The sequence below is a fragment of the Sciurus vulgaris genome (assembly GCF_902686455.1).
Source record: "Sciurus vulgaris genome assembly, chromosome: 3".
Lineage (NCBI taxonomy): Eukaryota > Metazoa > Chordata > Mammalia > Rodentia > Sciuridae > Sciurus > Sciurus vulgaris.
Genome location: NC_136463.1, coordinates 89,800,129 through 89,823,204, shown reverse-complemented (window position 1 = coordinate 89,823,204; position 23,076 = coordinate 89,800,129). Strand labels below are relative to the sequence as shown.

At 43.5% G+C, this 23,076-nt stretch overlaps 1 protein-coding gene across 11 annotated transcripts in view; it reads right to left on the bottom strand.

Moving 5' to 3' along the window:
* Positions 1-23,076, bottom strand: part of MGAT5 (alpha-1,6-mannosylglycoprotein 6-beta-N-acetylglucosaminyltransferase) — a 328,573-nt gene that overhangs the window by 36,831 nt on the left and 268,666 nt on the right. For all 11 annotated transcript variants that reach the window (XM_079135630.1, XM_079135632.1, XM_079135627.1 and 8 more), the window contains 2 exons: positions 9,362-9,511; positions 1,608-1,754 (listed from right to left, as the gene is read on the bottom strand). In XM_079135630.1, coding sequence (XP_078991756.1) covers positions 1,608-1,754; positions 9,362-9,511 — 297 coding nt within the window. The remainder of the gene's footprint in view (positions 1-1,607; positions 1,755-9,361; positions 9,512-23,076) is intronic.

Genomic DNA, 23,076 nt, shown 5'->3' with positions numbered 1-23,076 from the left:
GAAGGGAAAAAGTAAGCAAACATACAGTTAACCCTTGCCAGAGGTTATCTGGGTCACAGTTAACATTTTTGAGATAATCTATGGTTCTTCTTGATTTTCCACCTCCTTTGTCCATTTCACTAATGACAGAGGAGGCTGAAGAAAAGAACTCTTGTAAATAATCAGTTCTATGAACTGATAGGATTTCTGATTCATTAATAAAGATCACTAAAAATGTATTTTATGTACTACATTAACAGTTGTTACACAGTTATGATAGGTTTAGAGAAAATGACCCAGAAGGGTTTCAAAGCAGCAGCACTGAAAAAAAATAAATGCTTTAAAAGGTCATGGTTACATCACGGGAGGGCTGTCCATCAGCGTAATTCCCCTGCTGAAGGCACTGAAGGACTAGGGTATTGCTTTAACTTCACTGATGGGGAGCAGCCTGCAGTGCCACCTACTAACTACACAGAAATAATAAGAAAATCATTCTTATGATTTCTTGCACACACCTATTTCTGACCAGATACAGAAGCACCCAGCTTGACCACTCATACTTAGCTGCAAATGACCTGTTTATTGCCCCAAATCAAAACCAGCTTTCCTCAATGGTGATTCATCACCCATTGTGAATTTACAAGCTGATCTCTGAAGGCAACTGAAGTAAAGCTTCTGCAAATGGTCCTAGCAATGGCAGGACCACTTCATAGGGTGGTGCTTGCTGATGGTGGGCTACAAAAACAGGCATATCACTTGAGTCCTCAGCGACATGTCTTGAGGTTGAGGTTCTGGAGAACATCCCTGGCCCAATTTTTTTTCTCTCAACAGCTCATCATGGAGAGTTGATTCTCCACAAATATGTTACTCAGTTGATCTCCTCCTAAGCTCCCAACACTCAGATAGGAAGAGTTCAGCTGCCGTCAGAAGGCTAGAATGTCTATGTTAGACAGTTGGCATAGAGGAAAGACAGCCCTTATTTTATGGAAGCAGATGCAGATTCCAATCCTGGAATCTGATGGGACTGAATCATTCATCTCTGTAAGCTCCAGGATCAGCTCTCCAAACGTTTCCCTTCCCACATAACCATGCTGGATGATGCTAACAACACTGTCAGTTTTCTGCTCTCCCTATCCCTGGTTCAGCATCTTTGGATTCAGAAATACTCAAAAACATTTGAAAAAACTGAATCTACACTGAACATGGGCAGATTTTTTCCTCTTAACATTATCCTTTAAACAACATTGTAAAACAACTGTTTATGTAGCACTTACACTGTAATTATAAGTAATCCAGAGATGATTTGAAATATGTAAGAGGATGTTCTATGCAAATATTATGCCATTATACATAAGGGACTTGAGTATCCAGAGATTTTGGTGTCTGTGTGTGTGTGTGTGTGGTGGTGGTGGTGGTGGGGTCCTGGCACCAAATCTCCATAGATACGAAGAAGACTACCTATGATAGCACTTAGTAAACAGTTATTCTCTTTTTCTTTCTTTCCTCATGTTGCTGGGGATTGATCCCAGGACCTTGAACATGCTAGGTAAGTGCTCTATCACTGAGCTACACCCTACCCCCTATTATCCTTGTAATTGAAAGTAGAATTCATTCTCAGAGGTGCTTACCTCTCTCAGTGTTGGCTTGCCGATGAAAAAGTCTGTGTTTTTGCTGCTTTTGGGTGGGTTGAACTTGGGATTCAGGAAAGCACATCCATTTGCAATAGCCTCCAGGGGAGCTGGGCCTTCATAAGGGAACCCAAGTCCAACAAACAACTGGAAGAGAGAAAAACATGCATCATATAAACACATCAGTCAGGAGTGGACTCCCTGGCTCACAGGGGGTTGCACTGTGGTCCATTCCTGTGGATGCCTCAGACATCTGGAAGGGTCCCAGGTCCTGGGGTGTGGGGTGGGGCGAAGAGAAGGGGCTTGTTCCAAGATCTGAAAAACATCAGCATGGACTTTTAAAGCCCTCATGAAGTGGCTCAGCTCACTATATACTACTTCTTTGCTAAAAAGGTAAGGAAATACATGTTGGTGGAGTGTAGGGTGGTGGGGTATTAAAAGAAAAAGAACAACAACAAAAACCAAGGCCCTACAATCATCTTTCTGTAACTCACCAGGAGACATGACTGGAAAAAAACTTGCTTAACTAAACAGAAGGTTTCTTCATTGAAGCAGCGAACAACAGGCCCTTTCAGGGACACTGGGCAGAGGGACAGAAAGGTCACTTGGCGGTTTGATTACAGTTCAAATGGAACTGCTTTAAAACGATGGTAGGTCAGTAAACACAGGTTTTCATAATGGGGTTTTCACTGGGGGACACCAACATCTCAGTTTTTATTTTCCTCTGGGTGGGGGGAGAAGGTACCCAGTTGCTAAATCTGTAAGGCAATGCTTCCTTCTCGAGCAAGCAAGCCACATGTTTCCCCAAAGACAGACAATAGATGGCAGCAGAAACACATTCTTTCAAAGTCTTAGGAGCAACCGCAGCAGCAGGGAGCCCATGGGAGAAAGGGGACATCGCACTGCAGGTCAGTGGATCTGATTCCTGGGTCCAAAAATGAAATAACATCACAGAGAAATGCTTCACTGTATACTGTCTATGCAGGGATTCTGCACACTGCTGAAGGGCAGAAGGTAGGTGATGGGCAGGGTCCAAGCCTGAGCTTGGTGAGGCCTGTGTTCTTCCTACCCACATCACAGAGTCAATTATGAAATCTCTCCAGTCCCAAGAGGCACATCAAGTGACAAAGGCTGGGAGGCCCCAGGACAGTGCTTCCTTCTATCTTCATGATGAAGAGCATCCACAGAAGGTCCTGAGAGTGCAGGAGTCTGCTGAACTGGATTTGTCTGCATGCTTGATTCTACTGTAACCAGGCCCTCTCCCTAGCTCCCCGGTGCAGCCGCTTTAAATAAGCCATCATTGAGAAGGTTCTGCTGGAAAGCACAGGGTCCAAGTTGCTGGGTTCCTCCTGCAATCCCCGAAGACAAAAGATGCAAGTGTCTGGCATTCAACACAAGGGCCACACAGAGCGTGGTCCACATGTGACATTGGGGAATCATGCAGCTCCTGAAGGAACTCTGGAGCAAAAGACTAAAATTTCAGGTTTTCTGAAGAAACTCTCTATCCTATTAACTTTTGTGTATATAAAAAGTTTTTGATGAAAAAATAACCTTTCATTTCCTGCAAATCTTGAGATCACATAGCCAGGAACATCCAAAGGGGAGGGAAGTTGGGCAAACAGAAAGTATGGGAGACCTGCCGAAGCTCCTACTGCTGGCTGGGTCATTTCTCCTTGGACGGAAGAGCCACTGGGGATCACAGGGTAGGGGTGAGGGTATGGAAGCTGCAGGATAGAGAGAAATCTTTATACCACTCTTCTGCTCTGGATCTCTTGAGGCACAGTGAACCGAAGTGAGGTTGTCAGAGAATTGATGAATACAGGGTGTGTCTGGCCCTGTGGCTCAGAGGTGGGAGAGGCCTGACAGCAGAAGAAATGCAAGAAAATAGTGGGATATACTAGTGTTCCCGGACATTCCAGCTTTATTCAGCATGAAGAATTCAGGGTTTCCATCCTTAAGGCTCTGCTCTCCCTATCACACTTTGGGAGGGATATGCCAAAACAGATGACCTCTATCAGGCCATTACTGGGCAGAGGACAACACAGAGTATCCAGGCCTTTTTGACTAAAAAGAGTGCTACAAGATGCAGACTAGGTTTCCATGGGTTTATTCAGAGATCCACAACCTTTGGAAATCAGGGCCTGTCAGGAAGCGTCAATACCCTTGATAACTCTAAACTGTCAGTAACAACTTTGGAGGAAATGGAAGAAGCACAATGCTTGCCTATTTCAATGGAAAATCTTGGGGAAAAAAATGTAATTATCTCCTCAGATCAACCAATCTGAACCTATTAATTAAAAGGATTGGAAGCAGTTGCTTAATGGACTTGAATATGACCTAGGTTTAATTATATCTGAATAACAATTTGCACCAACTCTTCTGCCCTGCTGGCACCAGAATATCTCAGTACAAAGAAAATAAACACTTTGGGCTACCCCTCCCAAGCCTATTTTAGAAGGGAGCTTGAGCAAATACCACACAATTTCTTGGCAAAGGGTTTTCTAGTCACACTAATTAGGATTGCAGGAAAGGCATGACTTGGAAACACCAAATAATAGTTTTCTGTCACTTCTGTCAATAAGCAAGTACTTCCTCGCTTCCTGTCTACTCATTACCTGTGACATTATGATGGAGCAGATATATTAAGGTCAAATAGCACATTTGAGGGTTGAATGACAACAAGGTAGGCACAGAAAATTCACCACCTCCAGCTGGAAACCTGTGCATGCTTAAGGCCTTACCACAAACTGGTACCTTAACACTACCAAATTGTTTTGGCCCTGCTCTCCACTCCTCTGTCATTGTACCTACTTGAAAACTTCCTTAGCATAGATGCAAGAGACAGCAGCAGGACAGCATTCAAGTACCAGGAATAACTTCCTCAGGGGAAAACAGGCCATGTTTTATTTAAATTGCACTGGCCCTCAGAAGCCCAGAATCTAACAAGAATATTCCAGATGACAGAACATCTCCACGGCTGCAACTCCAACCCCATCAGTGAGTGTTCCTAAACAGAGGGATGACATGCTCTAAAATTATATTGTGAACTAATGCTGAGAGAAAGAGGGCACACAAAGCACCATATGCTTTATTCACAGCATAGGGTAGAGACATTCCAACACAGAAACCAGCAAAAGCACTCGGAATTTTTCTCTGTGTGAAAGGTGAAATGGAACTGTTTCAAACCCATAAGTGGGGCACTTAACAAAGATTCCTTCAAACATGGACAAAGGTAGTTCTTATGATGACTGCATGGGTTTGATGAGTTGTAGTCACTTTCTTTTTTGGTGGTGGTACTGGGGATAAAAGTTAGGGTGTCAGCGTCCTAGGTAAGAGCTCTACCACTGTGCTATACCTGCAACCCAGTTTTAGTCACTTTTGATGAGGAACATCAAGAAAAATTCAAAATATGGTAAATTCAAATACACTTTACTGATTATTATTAATTAACTGAGTTGAGGTGTCTCAGGAGGGAGTTTGAACAATGAATTAACCTTGATTTACCCAATAAATTGATTACTGACACAAAGTAGTGATTAACGGCCTGAGCTTGGGAGTCAGGAGACCAGGGTTCAAGTCCTGCCACCATCGTTTCCTACTTCCATAACAGTGACAGGTTGCCTGTCTGTGGATTCTTGGAAGTTCGTGTATAATCTATTCTCTCTAGGGTTGGAACCTTCACCAAGGTAATGCTAGCTCTCAATACCTCAGTCTTCTCAAGTGTAAAATAGGGACAACGGGTGTTTTACCTCATGGGGTTGCTGTGAGGATTACATGAGATATTTCATAGAAACATTCAATATTCCAAAGGTTGGTAATTCACAAACATTTACTAAGTAGTTGCCCAAGTTCAGATCCAGCTACAATGTCACAGAATTGCACAGCATGGCCTTGCATCAGTAGCTGGAGTTCAGCTGTTTGGAAGTTGTGTTGGTGGCATCATGTCGGCGCCCAAAAAGTTTTGGATTTTACAACATTTTGGAATTCTGATTTTTGAATTGGGGATATTTAACCAGTATCCAAGCACCTTGGACAAGACAAGTGCTCTTCTAGGCACTGGGAATATACCTCAAACAGAACAAGCAGAGCCCCTTTGAGCTCATGGTGCTGCATGTTGGTCTGGTTCCAGTGGTGGTGGAACCTCATGTCCTGGTTCTGAGAGAGGTTTCAAAACCCATCCAAGCCCAGTAAGAAAAGTCATAGCTGAATGAATGTCTGTTTAGCAGGGGGTGAGGAGTTAAGCATGAAGACAGGATAGGATGGGGCGGCTCATTTGCCAAATCTGTCCAGGCCTCTACGTAAACTGGCTTGGTGGGGAACCAGGAGCACCACCGTCCACCCAAGGCTTGGAGGGGGAATGGAGTGAGGTAGAGAAGGCACAGCCATAGCATGAGCAGTAGCAGCAGCTCTGCCTGCCTGGCCACAGTCAGAGTTGTTCTCAACTGTAGAAAGGAAGGTACCTGGTCTGGCTCCAAATATCAGAACCATAGACACCCTTCCAGCCCAGGGTCAAATGTGAACGCCCTATTCAATATCACAAACATGATAAGCAGCTTCCCAAAGTAAGACGGGGGAAGGTGGACATGAAGAGGTTAAGACAGGAAGGTGAAGAAAGAAACCGCATTACAAGAAATGGAGATTTAAGTCAAAATTAAACACATGCCACTCTAGTGAATCCTGATTTGCTGACCTCAATGGATCTTTTGGAGTTTGCTGGACTGAATGACTTGTCTGTGGTCCTTTGATAAATAATTCATTCATCCAAATTTTTATTGTCTTCCCTAGATTCCAGCAAATTCTCAGCGCTTTCAGTGTTACGTTAATTCCTCCTGTCTTTCCAGGTTCCCTGAAGCAAGAGTCTTCTGGATGCTTGGGCCCCTAATGGCATGCCAGGACAAAATTCTGCTGAGCAGAGGTTTTCCTAGGCTTGGTGCAGAGATTCAAAGATGGCTCATAAAGAAAAATAATGAGTTTGGAGCTGATTAAACATCAATCATTCCTCCATGCCTCTAAACCTCTTGAGGAGATCAGGCTTGTTCCCTCTCCAGTAACGAATCCGAGGAGCTTGTGAATCTCACTCATTCTGCAGTCCTCAGCAGCTCCACGTCTCCACTTCCAACATGAATTGGAATAAATCGCTTTTAAATTGCTCAGAGACACAGAGGAAGGAGTTAGAAGCAGAAAGGGTTATAAATGCAAAGGCTGACTGGCCTTTCGTGTCATTATTGCAAAGGCCAAGATCCATTCATTTCAGTGGGTGCTGCTGTGTTGTGGGTGTGAGGAGAACCTTGGTGATACAGGGCCTCAGCCTCACTGTATTTGCTAACCATTTGAGCCGTAATTCCATTTGGAGTATTTTAATATATTCTTGTCAGATAAGCAGGCACTACACAATGGGCTTGGGGACATGCTCAGAAGGTACTTTTTTTTCAAGGATGAATACATGCCCCTTGTGCTAAAATTCAAGCTGCCCTCTTTGGCTGTAGGCCACCTCTGACATTGTAGCTGGGATGTTAGGGGCCTCTTCTTGTCCTCCCCTGGACATTAGGGACCTTAGTTTTGGCCTATTTCCTGTTCTCTGACAGGGTAAGTGGATGGTAAGTAAGGAAGGGTTCTTTTAAAATTTGCAGGGCTGAGCAAGACACTCACGAGGCTGGGTTAATAGAAGTGTGCGAGACAGTAATGACATGCTGCTGAAAACCAGCTCTGCCAAATGTTATTTTAAAGGAGCTTGAACTTTTTCCACAACCTGATGTGGAGAAAAGTAAAATGAGGCAAATGGCAAAAATAGCATTGCTGTTAAAGGGCCCGGACATCCTAATGATTCTAAAATATCAACCTAAGACAGGAGGTGATGGGAAACAAATGGTAAAACTGGGGACACACATCACTCCTGGAGGGCTCCAAATAATTCTCAGACTACAGGTGACCTTATAAGGAAATAAAATCTTAATTAAAACAAAACAGGTCCTTGGTCAAGTAGTTCAAGAATTCATCAGGCTCTTCTGTTCATGCTATCGCACAAATAACTTGGAGGTAGAAAGGATCAAGTATATTTACAGATGGAAAAACTTAAGCAGAAGAGACATATATTCTTTCAATGGGTGGGTTTCCATTGAGTTTGGGTGCTTATGAGAGTGGTATATCAATAGCTCAGCAAAGATTCAATTTGCAATTAAAACAATCATGAGTTAGAAAGACCTCTACAACTTGACCTCAGGTTTACTATAGGCAAGTCCAACTCTCCAGCGTTAACAATAACACTAACACTGTCTATCTTTTAAGAATGTCTTGAGATTCAAAAAGGATAGCACATACAAATGTACCTTCTAAAAATGAAGTATCACATAAAGATCAGCAATTGTTAACATGCTACAGAAGTCCACCTATTCAACATCCCTGCCCTATCTTGAACATAAAAACAAAGCGAGCCAGGGATCTGGGTTAAGAAATCCACCAGGGATAATAAACTTCCCTATGATTTAGGCAACACTAGGAGAGAGATTCACTTGTTTTGTTCACTGCTTCATCCCTTGCACAATGACTGGCATATAACAGTTGCTCAATAAGCATTTGCAAATTTCATAAAAAGAACTTATTAATAAATACAAGGAAGCATATCAAATGCATTAAAGGGCTTTCAAGGCCACTCTGGTTTGTTCACAAGCCACCTAACTTCTTGTGTTACTTTAATGCAGGACATAGCCCATTGGGTGGACTTCTCCATGGTGTCAAAGCACCAGGCCACTATGCTCCAGTGCAGCAAAACAATCCTTAGTGGCCCCCAACTACTATGCGCAGTGTCTGAACTGTGCCTATCTCTACGACAGCTGGCCTTCATTGCCTATCACATTTAATCTTCCACTATTTTCCAATACTTCATCTAGATATGTTGCTTTCTAGTTCTCTCCTGAATATGCCATTGGCACCTTGACCACCCGATTATGACTCTTATCTGGTCTGAATATCAGGTGCATCCGCACCCCAGCAATCTCTCATATCTGTCAAGATGATTTTTCTGCTCCCTGAGCGGGGGTGGGGGTGGGGGGTTGGGGACTTTTCTCTCATTTGAACCTGCATGGTGTCCAGTAAGTACTTGCTGAATGAGGAGGTGTGAGGAAAAGCAGGTTAGGGATCCAACTCGATTCCTTGAACAGAGGTGACAAGGTGAAGAGTTTATCACCCCTGGCTTACTATGAAGGCTACTATTCTAGCAGAAGGCTGTCCTTCAAGGCAGAACCTTACCTTTCCCATGTTTGGCCCTACTCCCAGACCCTGGCTTGTTGCCTAGCATAGAAAAGTTCTGTAAATCCTCTGCAAGAATTTTTTTAATCATAAATATATCTGACCCCGCCCCCCATTTTTTTTTTTTTTTTTTTGCGGTGCTGGGGATTGAACTCAGGGCCTTAGTACTTGTGAGGCGAGCACTCTACCAACTGAGCTATCTCCCCAGCCACCTCCCCAATTACTTTTAATTAATTCAAGTATTGTGCAAATAGAATTTTGAAAAAAGATTTAATTGTACAAATGTTTTTTGACTAAATTAATAAACAAACTTGTAGCAACCTCCTTCCCAATTCACTCATTTTTTAGCAACAGCTGGTCTAGAAAACTACTGTCCAATCAAGGCCTAAAGAGCTATTACATTGTTAAAAAGAAAACACAAAAGATTCTGATCCCATTTTTAATGCCAAGTAAAACAAACCTGTAAACAGCATCCATGGTCAATGTTGAGAAATCTACTGAAAACTCACCTTGGTTTCTCGGAGAAGAAACTGCAGGTCCCGTCCACTGAGAATACCATGGTTTTTCACATAACTGGGAATATTCTTTGTGCTGGAGCCATAAACCGTCGCATGTACTTCCATATATGTGTGGATGATGTCCAAGTAGATCTTTCTATTCTAAAGAGAGGGCACAAACAGAAAGCATTTCTTGTTTCCTTTCATTTGCTTAATCACCTGTCTGGAAGGACTGAGCTTTTAAGAGCTAGAGGCCCCAGAGGTGGGCATTCTTATCATGGAGAGGCAGAGATTTGGCAATCCAAACACTGGACTTTCTTTTAAAAGTAACCTGGCTGGATTTTGAGGCAAAAACAGTTATATTGCTACTGCATAATTTTGCAAGAAATACATTATATTACAACATTACTGAGTACCAATGACAGCTCAGAGCCAACTCTTTTGAAGTATCATCCTCACTTTGTAAATTACCAGGGACCCACAAGTTGCTTTTGGCTCATCCTCTTTACGGGGGAGGGAGTTTGGAGAGGGAAGACCCAGAGAAGGCAGTAGATTGGACTGGAATGTTTATCCAGAGATGCTAAGCCATCCCCAAGGAATACAAACATCCCCAGCTCTTGCCAATATTGCTAGTGATGATTAACTCATGTTGTCGGAACTGGATCCCTCTTAATTCTCATCATGGGCAGAGGAGAGTTTCCCACAATGTGTATTGATTGACTCAGTAGCTGGAGAGACGAGTAAGGTAGACAAAAGTAGAAAAAGGGATTAAATGGAAACTCTGGTCAGACCTGAAACATTCAAGAGTAGTTTTACTTTTTATTCTAGAAGCAAAACCTAACCCCTTTCCTGTATTTGTAGGAACTAGAATTTGTGGCATATTTTTTGAATCAAAACCACCTGTGAAATGGAAGTCAGCTCTCTTTCTCTTCTTCTTCATGTTTCTGTGTGACTAAGTTGTGCAAGCTGGATTTTGTATAGCTTGGCTGTTTGGTGTTTTATTTATTCATTTGAAAATTGAAAGATTCAAGTTCTGTAATGTTTTCCAGTTGTATAAAAGTGGGACAAGGCTTTCCCATTCTAAGCCTGTTTCAGACACTTGAGGCAAATCTATTAATAGCCAGTTCTGTGACTCAAGACCATAAGGGACACAGGGTGTGGCAACAACAGCCATGGAGTGCAGGGAAGAGGAGGCAGGCTCTAAATGTGGCCGGTCACAATCTGCTCCCACTGCTCTTCACTGCCCTGGTGACCATAACACAGGACTTTCAATCTGGGGGAAAACTTTTTAAATCTTGTATCAGAAGTCTTCATGAAGAATTCAATAGCAAGTTCACATTCTCTATTTAACACATCAGGATGACTGTTGGCATCAAGCAAGCTGCTCCCTGCAGCCTAACATGAATAAAATGAACACTCAAGTGGCAAGTCTAATTCCATGTGATGTTTGCTGAGGCTGATGGGCATAGCGAAGAGGAACTGTTTATAAATCACAACTTCCCACTTGGGAGTTTAAGTCATGCTTAGGGTTGCCTACCTGGGAAAGGTTAATTGAAGGGGTTCTGGGATATGGTTCTTGTGGTGGGCATGCCTGGTAATTCTTGCCCCACACAGCCTCTCCTCAGGGACTTTGTCCCCATCATAGCCTGCACTGGCAGTGGGCTTCTCTGACCCTGCCTCATTCCCTGCTAAGGGACCTGGAGGCCCAGGAACGGTGTGGTAGGCTGAAGCAGACGAAGGCAGTCAGAATTCTGACTCAGAGGGGTTAAGCAAAAAGGTCATTCTGTGTTGGAATCAGTGTAGTCAGAGGCCAGGGAACAGGTCCTGAGGAAGCCAGATGCCAGTTGTGGGGGGGCAGGGGGAGAATCAAATAAGAGCTGAAGGGAAGGAGTGGGAGGCACAGACAGGTAGTGATGAGAGGGACCTAGACGGGGGCTGTACTGAGACATCCCTGTGAGCTTGGAGAGAGAAAGGAGAAAGAAGAGGAAGAGAGGGGAGTAGGGAGGAAGAAGGGAGAAAGAAGAATGGGGGAGATGGAGGAGAAGATGAAAGAGACTGATAGAAAACTAGGGCCCACCCACCTGCGGCCACTCCCTATTCTATGTGCCCCAGGTCTTTATGGATCCTTTCAACAGCAGCAACTACCCGAACTCTTCCTGCACTCCACCCCACATTTTTTAGCCAGTCAGGGCTGATTTCAATCACACAAAAGGAGGCCGCTTAGGACAACTTGCTGGCCTTGGGGCAGAGATTGGGGATGGGGACAGGCATCTGTCCCTTATACAAAAGGAGACACTTTCCCATGAAAAGCTAGCTGCTAGGTAGTGAGAGTGGACCACAGGCCCCAGTAAGATCTGCAGTGAGATACAGGCAAAACAGGGAATGGTCCCTCTGTTTCCTGCCCTGCAGAAAATCACTCAGTGCAGACTCAAGAGTAGGATTCTCTGGGAAAGAAATGATGCACTGGGTTACACATGTACTGTCATTGAATCCCAGGAAAGGTGGGGCACCTTGAAGCAAAATAAGGTGGCAAGTTTGGGCAAATAGAAAAAAGTCTGCATAAAGGCTAATAAAGTCTATGAACTCTTTAACATTAAGGCATGGTGCAATCAGAAAGTAGAAATTACCTTCAGAGAGGATTTATACAACCTCACAAATGAGAAAATTCCTACAGATGATCAGAAGGAAAAATGTTCCAAGCATAACTCTAACTTTTGAAGCTGACATGGCAATTTGTTAACTCAGCCTTGGCTCTCTTGCTGACACTTGTCAAGAGTTTGGTAGAAATCCGGCGAGACTGACCCACACTACTTATTTCAGGTAAAGGTGCCAGTGAAGTTTCTTAAACCAAGCTATTTTAACTCCTGAAGTGAATGCTCATGAGATGCTAAAAGAACCCAACGGGGCATTTCCAGCTCAGGTCTCTTTCCTGAATTTTGAGTCCAAATATCTCATTGCATCCTGAAATTTTCCATCTGGTATGCTGTACAGTTGCTTCCAACTCAACAGGTCTAAAAGAGGATCCATCACCTAATCTGAGCAGCATCCCCGCATCTGCCCCTGAGCTCAGTGACCAGCATCAATCTCCCTCCAGTACCTGGACTAGAATCATACTTATTATTCCTTCACTCTAACTCCTGCCACTATATGCATCAAATCAGTCTCAAAGGCCTGCTGATATTGCCTCTAGAATATCAAGCTGGTCTCTTTCCAGGCCCTGATTGTTCATCTGTATTGTGCCATGAGTAATACAAGCAGCACCTTAACACACACTTCCCTGCAGCTCAAAAGGTGATAAAACTTATCTGTGGTTTCTGCAAGGGAGCATCAGTGTTGGGACCAACTGTGAAACAATTCATATGGCTGGATGCTACTTTTGTACATTTCTTAACCATTAAAAGTGATATTATGCATGTGGATGATGTTTACACATATGGACATTTGTATTTGAAATATAAAAACATGTTCCTGTATGACTTGAACTAACTTCCAGGTACTAATTACAGAGGAGAGATGATCTACAGAAGTAGATGGAGCTTTAGTGATATTTGTAATGGATCATTTCCATGTTTAAAAATATTGCAAGATACTAACATTAACAAATCTGGGTGGTACCAGATTGGTCTGCTATGATTTGGATGTGTTTCCCAAAGGTGATATGTTAGAAATTCATATATTAATCGGATTTGGAGGCAGGCCTTTGGGAGGTAATTAGGATTAGATGAGGTCATGAGAATGCAGCCCAAGGGATGGCATTAGTGTCTTCTAAGAATCGAGGCCTGAGTTGGCACACTTGCTCTGTCTCCCCATGGGATGCCCTCCTCCATATTATGATGCAGCATGAGGCCCTTACCAAGACCCCAGCAGATGCCAGCATCATGCTCTTGGACTTCTCAGCCTCCAGAATCATGAGCCAAATAAATGTCTGTTCTTTATAAATTACCCAGGCTAAAGTATTTTGTTATGGCAACAGAAAATGAACTAAGATGGTGCCTTAGTTTTTAAAGACTTCTGTATATTTCACAATGAAATTTTATTCAGCCATAAAGAAAAATGAAATTATGGCATTTGCAGGAAAATGGATGGAACTAGTGACCATCATGTTAAGTGAAATAAGTCAAATTCAGAAGGTTAAGGGCAGTAAGTTTTCTCTCATATGCGAAAGTTAGAGAGGAAAAGGAAAAGAAAGGTAATGGGTGGATCTCATGAGAATCAAAGGGAGATCAGTAGAGAAAAGGAACCAGGGGGGTGGGAGGAAAGGAGAAGGGGTGGGAGGAAGTGCTAGGATGTGATATTGGCCAAATTGTAATATTTTCTTGTGTGCATGTACAAATATGTAAATCCCATCAATATGTACAACTAGAGTGCACCAATAAAAATGTAGAAAAGACTTCTGTATATTTGATATATTTCACATGTAAAATATAAAAATATAAAACAGATATGATCATGAATAAACAAAACCCAGTATGTCCAAGACTCCAAGGCTTCACCGCTACCACTGTCACCATACTGTAAGGCTCAGTTCCTGGCATGAAGGAGTTCAAGGGATCCCTTCTATCTTTAGTGTATGATGTATATGCTATTCTTTGTGTTGAAGGGCTGAGGTTTCTTAAATTAAACATGTCCCTGCTTGTCTTGCCCCAACTTATGGGAAGGTCCAAAGTGGGGGGTGGTGCGCAGGGGTGGAGACATCTTCTAGCATCTACCCCCTTCCTTTCCCTTATTTTAGTCATCCAGGCCTAGGGGGAAGGTAACACCACAGACCTGTGAGTCCCACAGATCAAAGAACTCGGTCAAAATCACTCTAGAAAGCTTTTATTCTCTGACTTAAGGGGCCAAAGTCAAAGAAAATTACCTATTCCCAAAGTGCTGTCACCTACTAATTTCTGAGATGCAGTCAGAAGGGGCTTGCACTGAGGATCACACCACGGCAAGCCACCACCCATCTCGGAGCCAGGGGAAATGCTTTAGTAGGTCCTAGCTGAGTGACTTGCAGCCCCCCTAAATGCTTTCGGTCTCTAGTTCAATTTAAATTCCCATTAAAAACAACGGATCTAACTGATTAAAATTTAAATCTACCTAACCTCATCTGTGGGGAGGGAGATGCAAAGGGAACGGAGAGCCCTGCTGGAGTCAATGAGCATTGTCTTAAGCGTGTCTCTGGCTGTTTATGGCTATAGCTAGAGGCAGGTACATTTGCAGAACTCATAGGAAGATAGAGCTGGGATGGAGAGATTCAGGAAAACAATTGAATCTAAGCAACACTGGTGTGCACTGTAGCAGGGAAGGCAGGATGCGGAACTGGAGTGGCAGAAGCTCTGTGTCTAACTTCTTTTTCAGCTGGGGAACCAGGGTATAGGCATATCCTCTGGAAACAGCAGTATTCTGAGCTTTAGATTGGAGTGGATGACATGTCATTTTCCTCAGCAATACCCCTATTCCCCACTGCAGACACACACAGCCCCTCTCTTGCACACTATTTCCCCTCATCCATGTGGCACCTGGTTACCTCCTATATAAAAAAAAAAAAAAAAAATCTACAGCCTAGCCCCAAGTTGGTTTGTCCAGTGGTAAGTACCTGGTAAGTCTGAGCCAGGGGAATCCTCCCTGGGAAGTGTCAGGCAGGTGTGGCGAGTCAAGACCTCTTCAGGTAACAGAAATTGGGCTGCAAAATTAGGCTGTGGAGGCAAGTGCAGAACCTACCCTATGAAGACCAGGCTGTATGCCAAGAAAAATGAAGCCCTCACACACACAAGGCCAAGTGGGAGAGTGTGTGGCTCTGGAAGCCTCAGTCCACTGCATCCTTGCCTTCCCTTGAGGTCCCGAGTCAGCACATCCCTGCTATTATGGTCTAGGCCAAGAGGGTTGGGCTGCCATTTGCAGCACAAAGAATCCGAGAAGGATATTTGTGATCAGGTGCTTCCTGAATTTTCCATCACTTTTAAAGTAGTAGCTTCTACCTCCTTCCCCACAAATTAAGAAATTGGCCCATTACATGGTTTTACAACTACAGATGCTCCTTGACTTACAATGGGGCTACATCCAGGTAAGCACATCTTCAGTGACAATATTGTAAGTCACAAGTGCGTTTAATACCCCAATAAAACCCATTGTAAAATTGAGTTCATAAAGCAAACTGTAAGTCAGGGGCCATGTGTGGACAATAACACATTATGTTTTCCTTAAGAAACACAAAGCTGTAGAGTAAGTACAAATGGACAGAAAGGCGACACACAAGTCCTTTACTATTGCTGCAACATTCCTCCTTGAAAGGTTGTAGATGTACTTGTTGACTGTACTGAGTGGCCATCTCACGCATCTTCCACTGCTCCCGACCTCCTCCTTTCACTGTACCCGTCCCCTCCTGTTGTCACAGTCTGTAAGCTGAGCTCCCTTGTGAAGGACAGCACATGCATTATGAGCCTTCCCCGATTCTCCCAGCTGCCTGCTCCTACTCCTCTTTCTCAGTCGGTGCTCACACTAGCCAGACTGGGAAAAGGTTGCAATGTGGAATGGGGGGTATAGGGCTCCCTACCCTACAGCAATGGGGGCTTAGTATCCTGTGAGATAAACCAAGGCCAATGACACAACTGGTGGAGCAGGGCAAGTAAGCCCGCCCCTTTTTCCTCTCCTAGATGATGCTAAGGCAGAGCTCCTCCTTGTAAACCTCCAGGAGTTCAGTGTCCATTGTACCCCAAGTCTGTATGGTTCCTGGTAAAATGGGGAGTCCACTTGGTTACACGCTCTGTCACATCATCTTGCACTTTCCTTTGCCACAGTAAAATACAGTAGTCTCTCCTTATCCGTGGGGCATAGTTCCAAGAACCCTAGCAGATGCCTGAAACTACAGATAGTAAGGGATCCTGCATATACTGTGTTCTTCCCTATATATAGGTAGCTATGATAAAGTTTAATTTATAAGTAGGCACAATGAGAGACAGACAATAACTTACAATAAAAGAAAATCATGGTAACAACATACTGTGATGAAAGTTATTCAAACACTTAGAAACTGGTTATTTGTGGAATTTTCTACTTAATATTTTAAGAACACAGTGTGCCAGTTAAATGAATCTATGGATGGCGATCCTAGAGAGGAGGGCTACTGTATGTGACTCTGTGCCTCAAACCCTACTTCCTAGAAGTTAAGACATTATTTCCAAGCTCTCAATCCTTCAGTTCACACTTTGTCTTGCCACTAGTTTCCCAAACTGAAGATTTTGTTCTCCTACAGAAAGGGCTCCAAAGGATCTCATGGGCAACGGGATGAACTCTATACACAAGGCCCCTCACAATCTGGGCTTCTTTCCTGCAACTCTCCAGCTTTTCCTTCTCTACTTTCCTTCTGGTCATTCCCAGACCTCTCCTGTACCCGATGCCATTGTCTTTGCCTTCAATGCCCCTCCTTCCTCTCTACTTTTCTACTGGATGGACTCTTTTCTTCTCCTCATCCTTGACAAGCCTGATTTCCTGGATTCACCCAAGTGAATTTCATTGCTACCACCTCTGTATCTTTAAGATCTTCCTGCTTGGACTCTTGGCAACACTGCCCTGGAGGTTTCCACCCAGGTGGAACTGTGAACTTCTAAAAAGCAGGACACAAACTCAGCAGAGACCTGTTCCTGAGCGAGCTTTCAGTCAATACACGATGATTAAGAAGGACAAAGAGGGCACCCAGATCACAAAGCATTTATGGATTTGTGGAAAAGACAGTCTGAAGCACTGCCTAGTTCCTCTGACATGCACCAAGGATCTACCCATCTTCCCAGGTGGGTTCAGGAGCCAAGTTCTTCCACTCGCTCCTAGCAAATGAGTTTCAAGTCCAGGACCACCTTAGTGGGGTATTTTAATAAAAAATAAGAGAATAGTTATAAACCTTAGAAGGTATACCGTATAGTTGATTCATTTTCCTTTTAACATAGCTACCAAGAATAAGCTTCTCTCTTAGGAATTGTGAGGTAAAAAGAAAGAAGAAAAGAGAGAAACAAAAGGAAACAACCTCATTTGCCTGCTCCTGAAGGCTAAAATTCAACAAGGATGAAAAAGTGTTTTATTCCAAGATTAGAGGTAAGCTCTAAAATGCAAATCTCTGTGAATTTCAGCACTGAAGCAGAAATAATTTACATTACAGAATAATTTAAAGTCTGTGCAGTTCTTGGCTCATTTATCTCAAGTAACTCCCTGAGAGAAAGGTGTGTATGTATGGGGGAGGGGCAGCAGTCCTTGCCATATCTCACTCAAGTCTCCTAGGGTTCAAGAAGACCCTCAGAAGCTAAGGATCTTGAAGGCTGTCCATCCCACCCTCCTCCCCACATTCTTTCTTCTCTAGGAGGAAAAATGGTCCTCAGTTCTGACAGTGGAGTAACAAGAAGAACCCTGCCCTCTTGCCTCTGGCCTGGTCTGTGGTCTACTTGTGGGCCATGTGCAGTAAAATGAAAGAACTCTGCTTCTTGTGATACACATGTTGAGCATTTTTAATCCCCAAATCCAAAATTTGTAATGCTCCAAAAATTTAAGATTTTGGAGTATTTCAAGTTTCAGATTTTCAGATTAGGATGCTTAGTCAGGAAAGCCTATGCAAATATTTCAAAATCCCCAAATCTCTGAAATCTGAAACATTTCTGGTCCTAAGCATGTCAGATAAGTGATACTCAACCTGTACTGGATTCCACACTTATTCTTGGCTTGATTTCCTCTGGCAATATTATAACTCATTTCAGGTTAAGTAGCTGTATGTATGCTGTATTGGAGTATGCTTAGAAGTGGTTCCAGAACCGACCTGTCTGGGGAGTTAGGGATGGGACAGAACATTCACAAGCACTTATTATTCTCACTGTGATGAGGTAAGAAGCTCAGTCTCTGGTCTAAAGAAAGAAGTTGGGAAAATTCTCTGGTTAACAGGTGGTATGGAAAGAGCAACCAGTCCTGTTTTTGCAACTTGCTGGCACATTTCTCATCTATAAATAGGGAATAATGTCACTTCACAGTTCTATTAGACAACTACTAAAAGTGCAGTGAAGGATTAGGAATAATGAAATGCATGTAAATGCTGCTTAAAATTTTACCCTTATTTAAAATTATGTGGTGCTGATACTGCCCTCCAAAGCATAAAATGGAACCAGCTAGAAATGGGACTCCTTAGATGCTATACCCTCCACCTCCTGGCCCAGCTGGAACCAATGCTCGTGCCCCCTACAGATCTTTCATTCTGAACCAGCTAGTTAGTATGTTTCCCCATTTTCCAGCACTTTTGTTTCTCAGGGCTCTCTCTGCCTTCGTACTAGAGCTTTCTGCCATTTAAGGGTTGCCTCTTAAAGGACCCTGGGGAACTGCCAGCCAGTTAGTGAAAACAAGAATCCCTTTGACATGACCTCCTTTCTGCTTTGAGGAGGGCAGGAGGTCTTCAAATTATAAAGCTGGTTTCTCTTTTCCCCAATGCAAATGCAGTCACTTATGGATAATGATGCCCTTAACCAACTCTGATTGACACAGTCCAAAAGCAACAAAGCCCACCAGCTATGCCATTGTGCCCAGAAAAGGGGATGGAAGTTGAAAACAGACCACTGTGGCCCAAATGTGTCAACAGACTCCTCCATGAGCTTCCTGTTATCAGCTCTATCTGGGCAGTAATCACAGAAAACAGACTCTTGTGTGACAAAGAGAAAGCTGTCACAAAGGGAGTTTAGAAAGACTAAGAGGCTGTCTTGGGAAAACTGGAATTGTCATTTTTTTTTTTTTTAACAGAATCCCAGAAAGATCAGTGAATCTGGGTGAAATGGACTTATTGTGAGAGCCTCCTCCTTTCTTTAAACTGAGGATAGATGGTGGTTTTTGGACAGAGCCTGATAATCAGATGCTGTTTAATCAAAAGGGAACTGGTTCTGTGCAGGACCATCCCTTGAGAGTCTCCAGGGCATTTTGGGCCTTGGAATTGGGTGCTGCCTCTGTGGAGAACAGCAAGGTCACACTGGTGGTGGGTGTGATGGTTGAGATTAGGATCTTCCTGACAATTAAACTGAGGCTCCAAAGTCAGGAATCAGACAACAAGGGTCATGCACCTGCGCCCCCAAAGTGAGCAATGAGGCCCCCCTCTATAGAGACAAGGGTATACTAGGCACGTGGAGATGATGTGGCCAGCCTTCACCTAATACCCACCCTGAGAGTAGGAGGAAGGATGTCCTTGGAGGGCTGTTGGCTTGGCCTCCAATTCTACCTAACCAGGTAAGTGGGGCCTCTAGGAGAAATTCACTGCATCCTTGGGCACTTCTAGCCACAGATGAATACCAAATCCAAACTTAGAGGGACCTCATGGTCACAGATGGGCTGGCTGATGTTCTGAAAGAGGACTCCAGGGAAGGATCAGCTTCTAGAATGACCAGCACTTCCAGTGAAGGTTGGTCTGGGTGTGGACTGCAAAGAAGTATGCTTGACTGAGTGGCATCCTACTGGGCAGGGCTCTGCCCACAAGGGCCACAGGGAGAGTGGGCAGGCAGCTGGAAACCAAGAATCAAGAGGAAGTTGTACTTCTAACCTAAGAAAATAAAATCCAAGGGGCTGGGGGGAATGACAAAGATCCATAACAGTCCCTACAGGAAAAAAATCAGCATTAGACACCCGTGGAGCCCAGGTGGCACAGATATTAGACAACTCCACTCCTATGCAGGCAAGAGTCCCCCACTCCCCCTGGATCTTTTCCCACTTTATCCCTGGAGGAAGAAGCTTCCCAGGTGAAGCAGCATCTGGCAGCCCTGGGAAGGAGCTTAACATGAAATGATATTCAGAGTTTCCATTATTAAACTAAAGTGCATACTTTAATCATTGCACTGGGATTGTTCTTGGAACTAAAATTAATGAGGATTTTTATTTTTATTGTTTATGAGTTTCAGAGCCTGCCCAAAATTGTATCCAAGGCTTAGAGAATTATTCCACAATTTAAGGGTTTAGACAGTTGTTTTTTTCTTGTATTCCATGAAATTCCACTCTTTCAACTTAGTTATACAAGGTACTTTTGGTGGTAGATGAAGGACTATATTACATTTCAGGTTATATCTATTCCTAGGTGGTTTAGAGAAATAGCATACACATGTGATTTAATGAAGATTAATTACTTAAGATAAACCTAAACTAGTTACTTTTTAAAATGAGTCCATTAAAAATAGCAGCCAACAGTCCAGGCAGGTAGGTATGGAATTGGGATGCAATATGTAAGTGCTGGAAGCTGATGCCTAAAAGTAGCAAGTGGTGGACAATCACATCTCATGGGTGAGAACACTGAGGGGAGGAAGGGCCACACTCTGTCATTCCACCAAGCTGGTGAAGACAAGGCCATGCAGGGCCTGGGGATCACTCCTCTTTGCCACTAGGTCTTAATCAGGATGGTAATAGAGAGAGGTGGGAGACCCAGGGAAAATGCTTCCTTAGCACAAGTGCTCGCTCACAGGTTGGAGGAAGGAGGTGGGTCACAGTCAAAGGAAAAGAAAGGGGTCAACCATTCCACCTGATGCCCACTCTGCAAATGTCCAGATGTGAAACTTTCTCATAAACCACTTCCACCTCTTGGTATCTGACAACTTCCAATGACTCCTGGGCAAATAGCCTGCATGCAGTTTTTCCCCTCAGTCTGACTCTGGGTAACATTCTTCCCTGTGACTTTCTCAGGCTGTGTCCTCTTTTTGTTTGAGGAGAGCTAGAGAAGCTCTTCAGAGTGCTGTCTGGGAGCTGGTATGAGTGTTAGCTCTCCTGGAACTGACTGGATGAACCCAGGCCACCTATTTTATCTTTTGAACTTCAAGTTCCTTAGCTGTCAAATGAGAGGCTTGATGATTTGAAGGTCCTTTGAGCCACAAAGTTCATGACTTTTAGTTTTTGATGCAAGCAGCCCCCTGTCTGCTTTCTCTGGGTCTCACCCCATTAGTCTGTAGAGGCAAGGAGGTAGCCTGGCAGCCACTGGCATCCAGGCCCCTGTGCTACCAGTTTCCCATCACAGGCTGGTACCCTCATTGGGACCCTCACTCCAAAGAACTTCTCCCTGAAGAGCACCAAGGACTGTTGAGTGGGCACAAAGGGCAGACCCCTTATCTCAAAGTGGGGACAACCTGGAGTATTTCACTCTTCAGAGCTTTCCCAAAGAATAAGGTCTCCACCTGAAGACCTTCAGTGTACTGGGAGCATTCAACATCTAAAGGAGGTCATTTTTAATAACCTCTTCCTTAAATCAAAGATTGTTCCCAGTAATAAGCATAAAAAAAAATCATAGCCAGAAAAGAAACAGTGAACATTTTCTTTTCTGAACTTTGCATATATCACCATATCAGAAAAGAATAAATTAAAACTAATACCATATAAAATAAAAAATAGATTAATACTTTTAAATCATTTTAATGTATTTTTGTGAAAGGGGACCAAAAAAGGTCCTTGTCTCATCTATGTTGATTTCTCTCAGTAAAGAAAATTATTACATTTTGTTTTCCCAGCGTTAACTGCTATACATTTGGCAGTGAATACATCAAAATTAATACCCTTCATATATTTGTATTAATGGACAGCACTGACAGATTTGTCAACATGTCTTTACTTATAGAGGAGCGCTTTTTTTTTTAATTAATTTCAGAATTTCTTCCCAATGAAGCAAAGTATACAAATGCCACAAAGTGACTGACAGAACACACATCAGCCTGTTTATTTCTGCCTGCTAGGATGAAAGTAATGACTTTCTTGCAATTTCCAACTTTGCCACATGTAATTATCTTACAAGGGGCGGGTAACATCTGTCTCAAAAATCACATTTGGCAGTGCCAGAGAGCACGTTTCACATGTAGTGATTATACAGAAACCTGTGAGGTGGGATCAATAAAGAAGACCCTATTTTGTTGGGAAACCAGAACAGGACCAGCCAGACCCACTTCTAGAGGACAGTGCACATCTTTATCCTTTATTATAAGGAGAAGAGGGTGTCCCCTGGGGCTCACCCTCCTGCTAGCCTCTCACAGTTACCAGCAAAAAGAACACACCTCAAGCAGGTGGCCACCCTCCACGAAGTGTGCTTGTACCTTGGGGCTCCTTCAAAGGCAGCAGGCGGGGTGGGCCACCACACTGGCCCCATTCCTTTGATTGTGAATTAGATAAAACATAGGCCAGGCCATCGTGATGAGAAGGAAGAGCAATATGCAGTCTGGGGCTGAAAAATTTCATTAAGTGCTTAATTTACTGTACCAGAATTAATCTTATGATTCTATGGCAGTATTTAGAGGTGTTCCTCTCTTTGGAGTCCTAATTAATAATAAACAACAGCTCTCTGGGGACATCAGGATGGCTAAAGAGAGTAAGGCAGGTCACAAATGAGTCCTCTGGTGCTGTTGCAGACCATAACCACAAAGTCTACACAGGAGGAACACAGACTTCAAATGAGACACAATTTCATGTGCCAGGAAGCATTCACTGTTATGACGATTATAACAGGCTAAACAACACTGCTTCAAAAAGCCAAGGACTTTCTGAAGATCCTTATACTTGGTGGCTTTTACCAGAAGCCTCAGAATGGACATTAATTACTCCAAGTGAGAAGAGGCGAGAATCTGTCTCTGTCTATAAACAGCCTTTGCACAGGTAGGCTGGTCCCCACTCCCACACACAGATCTGAAATAATTCGGTTTTTCTGGCGCCCCCTTCACATTTGTGTAAAGCTTAGCAGGCAGCTGGGGTCAAAAATGAAGTCATCTGGGTTT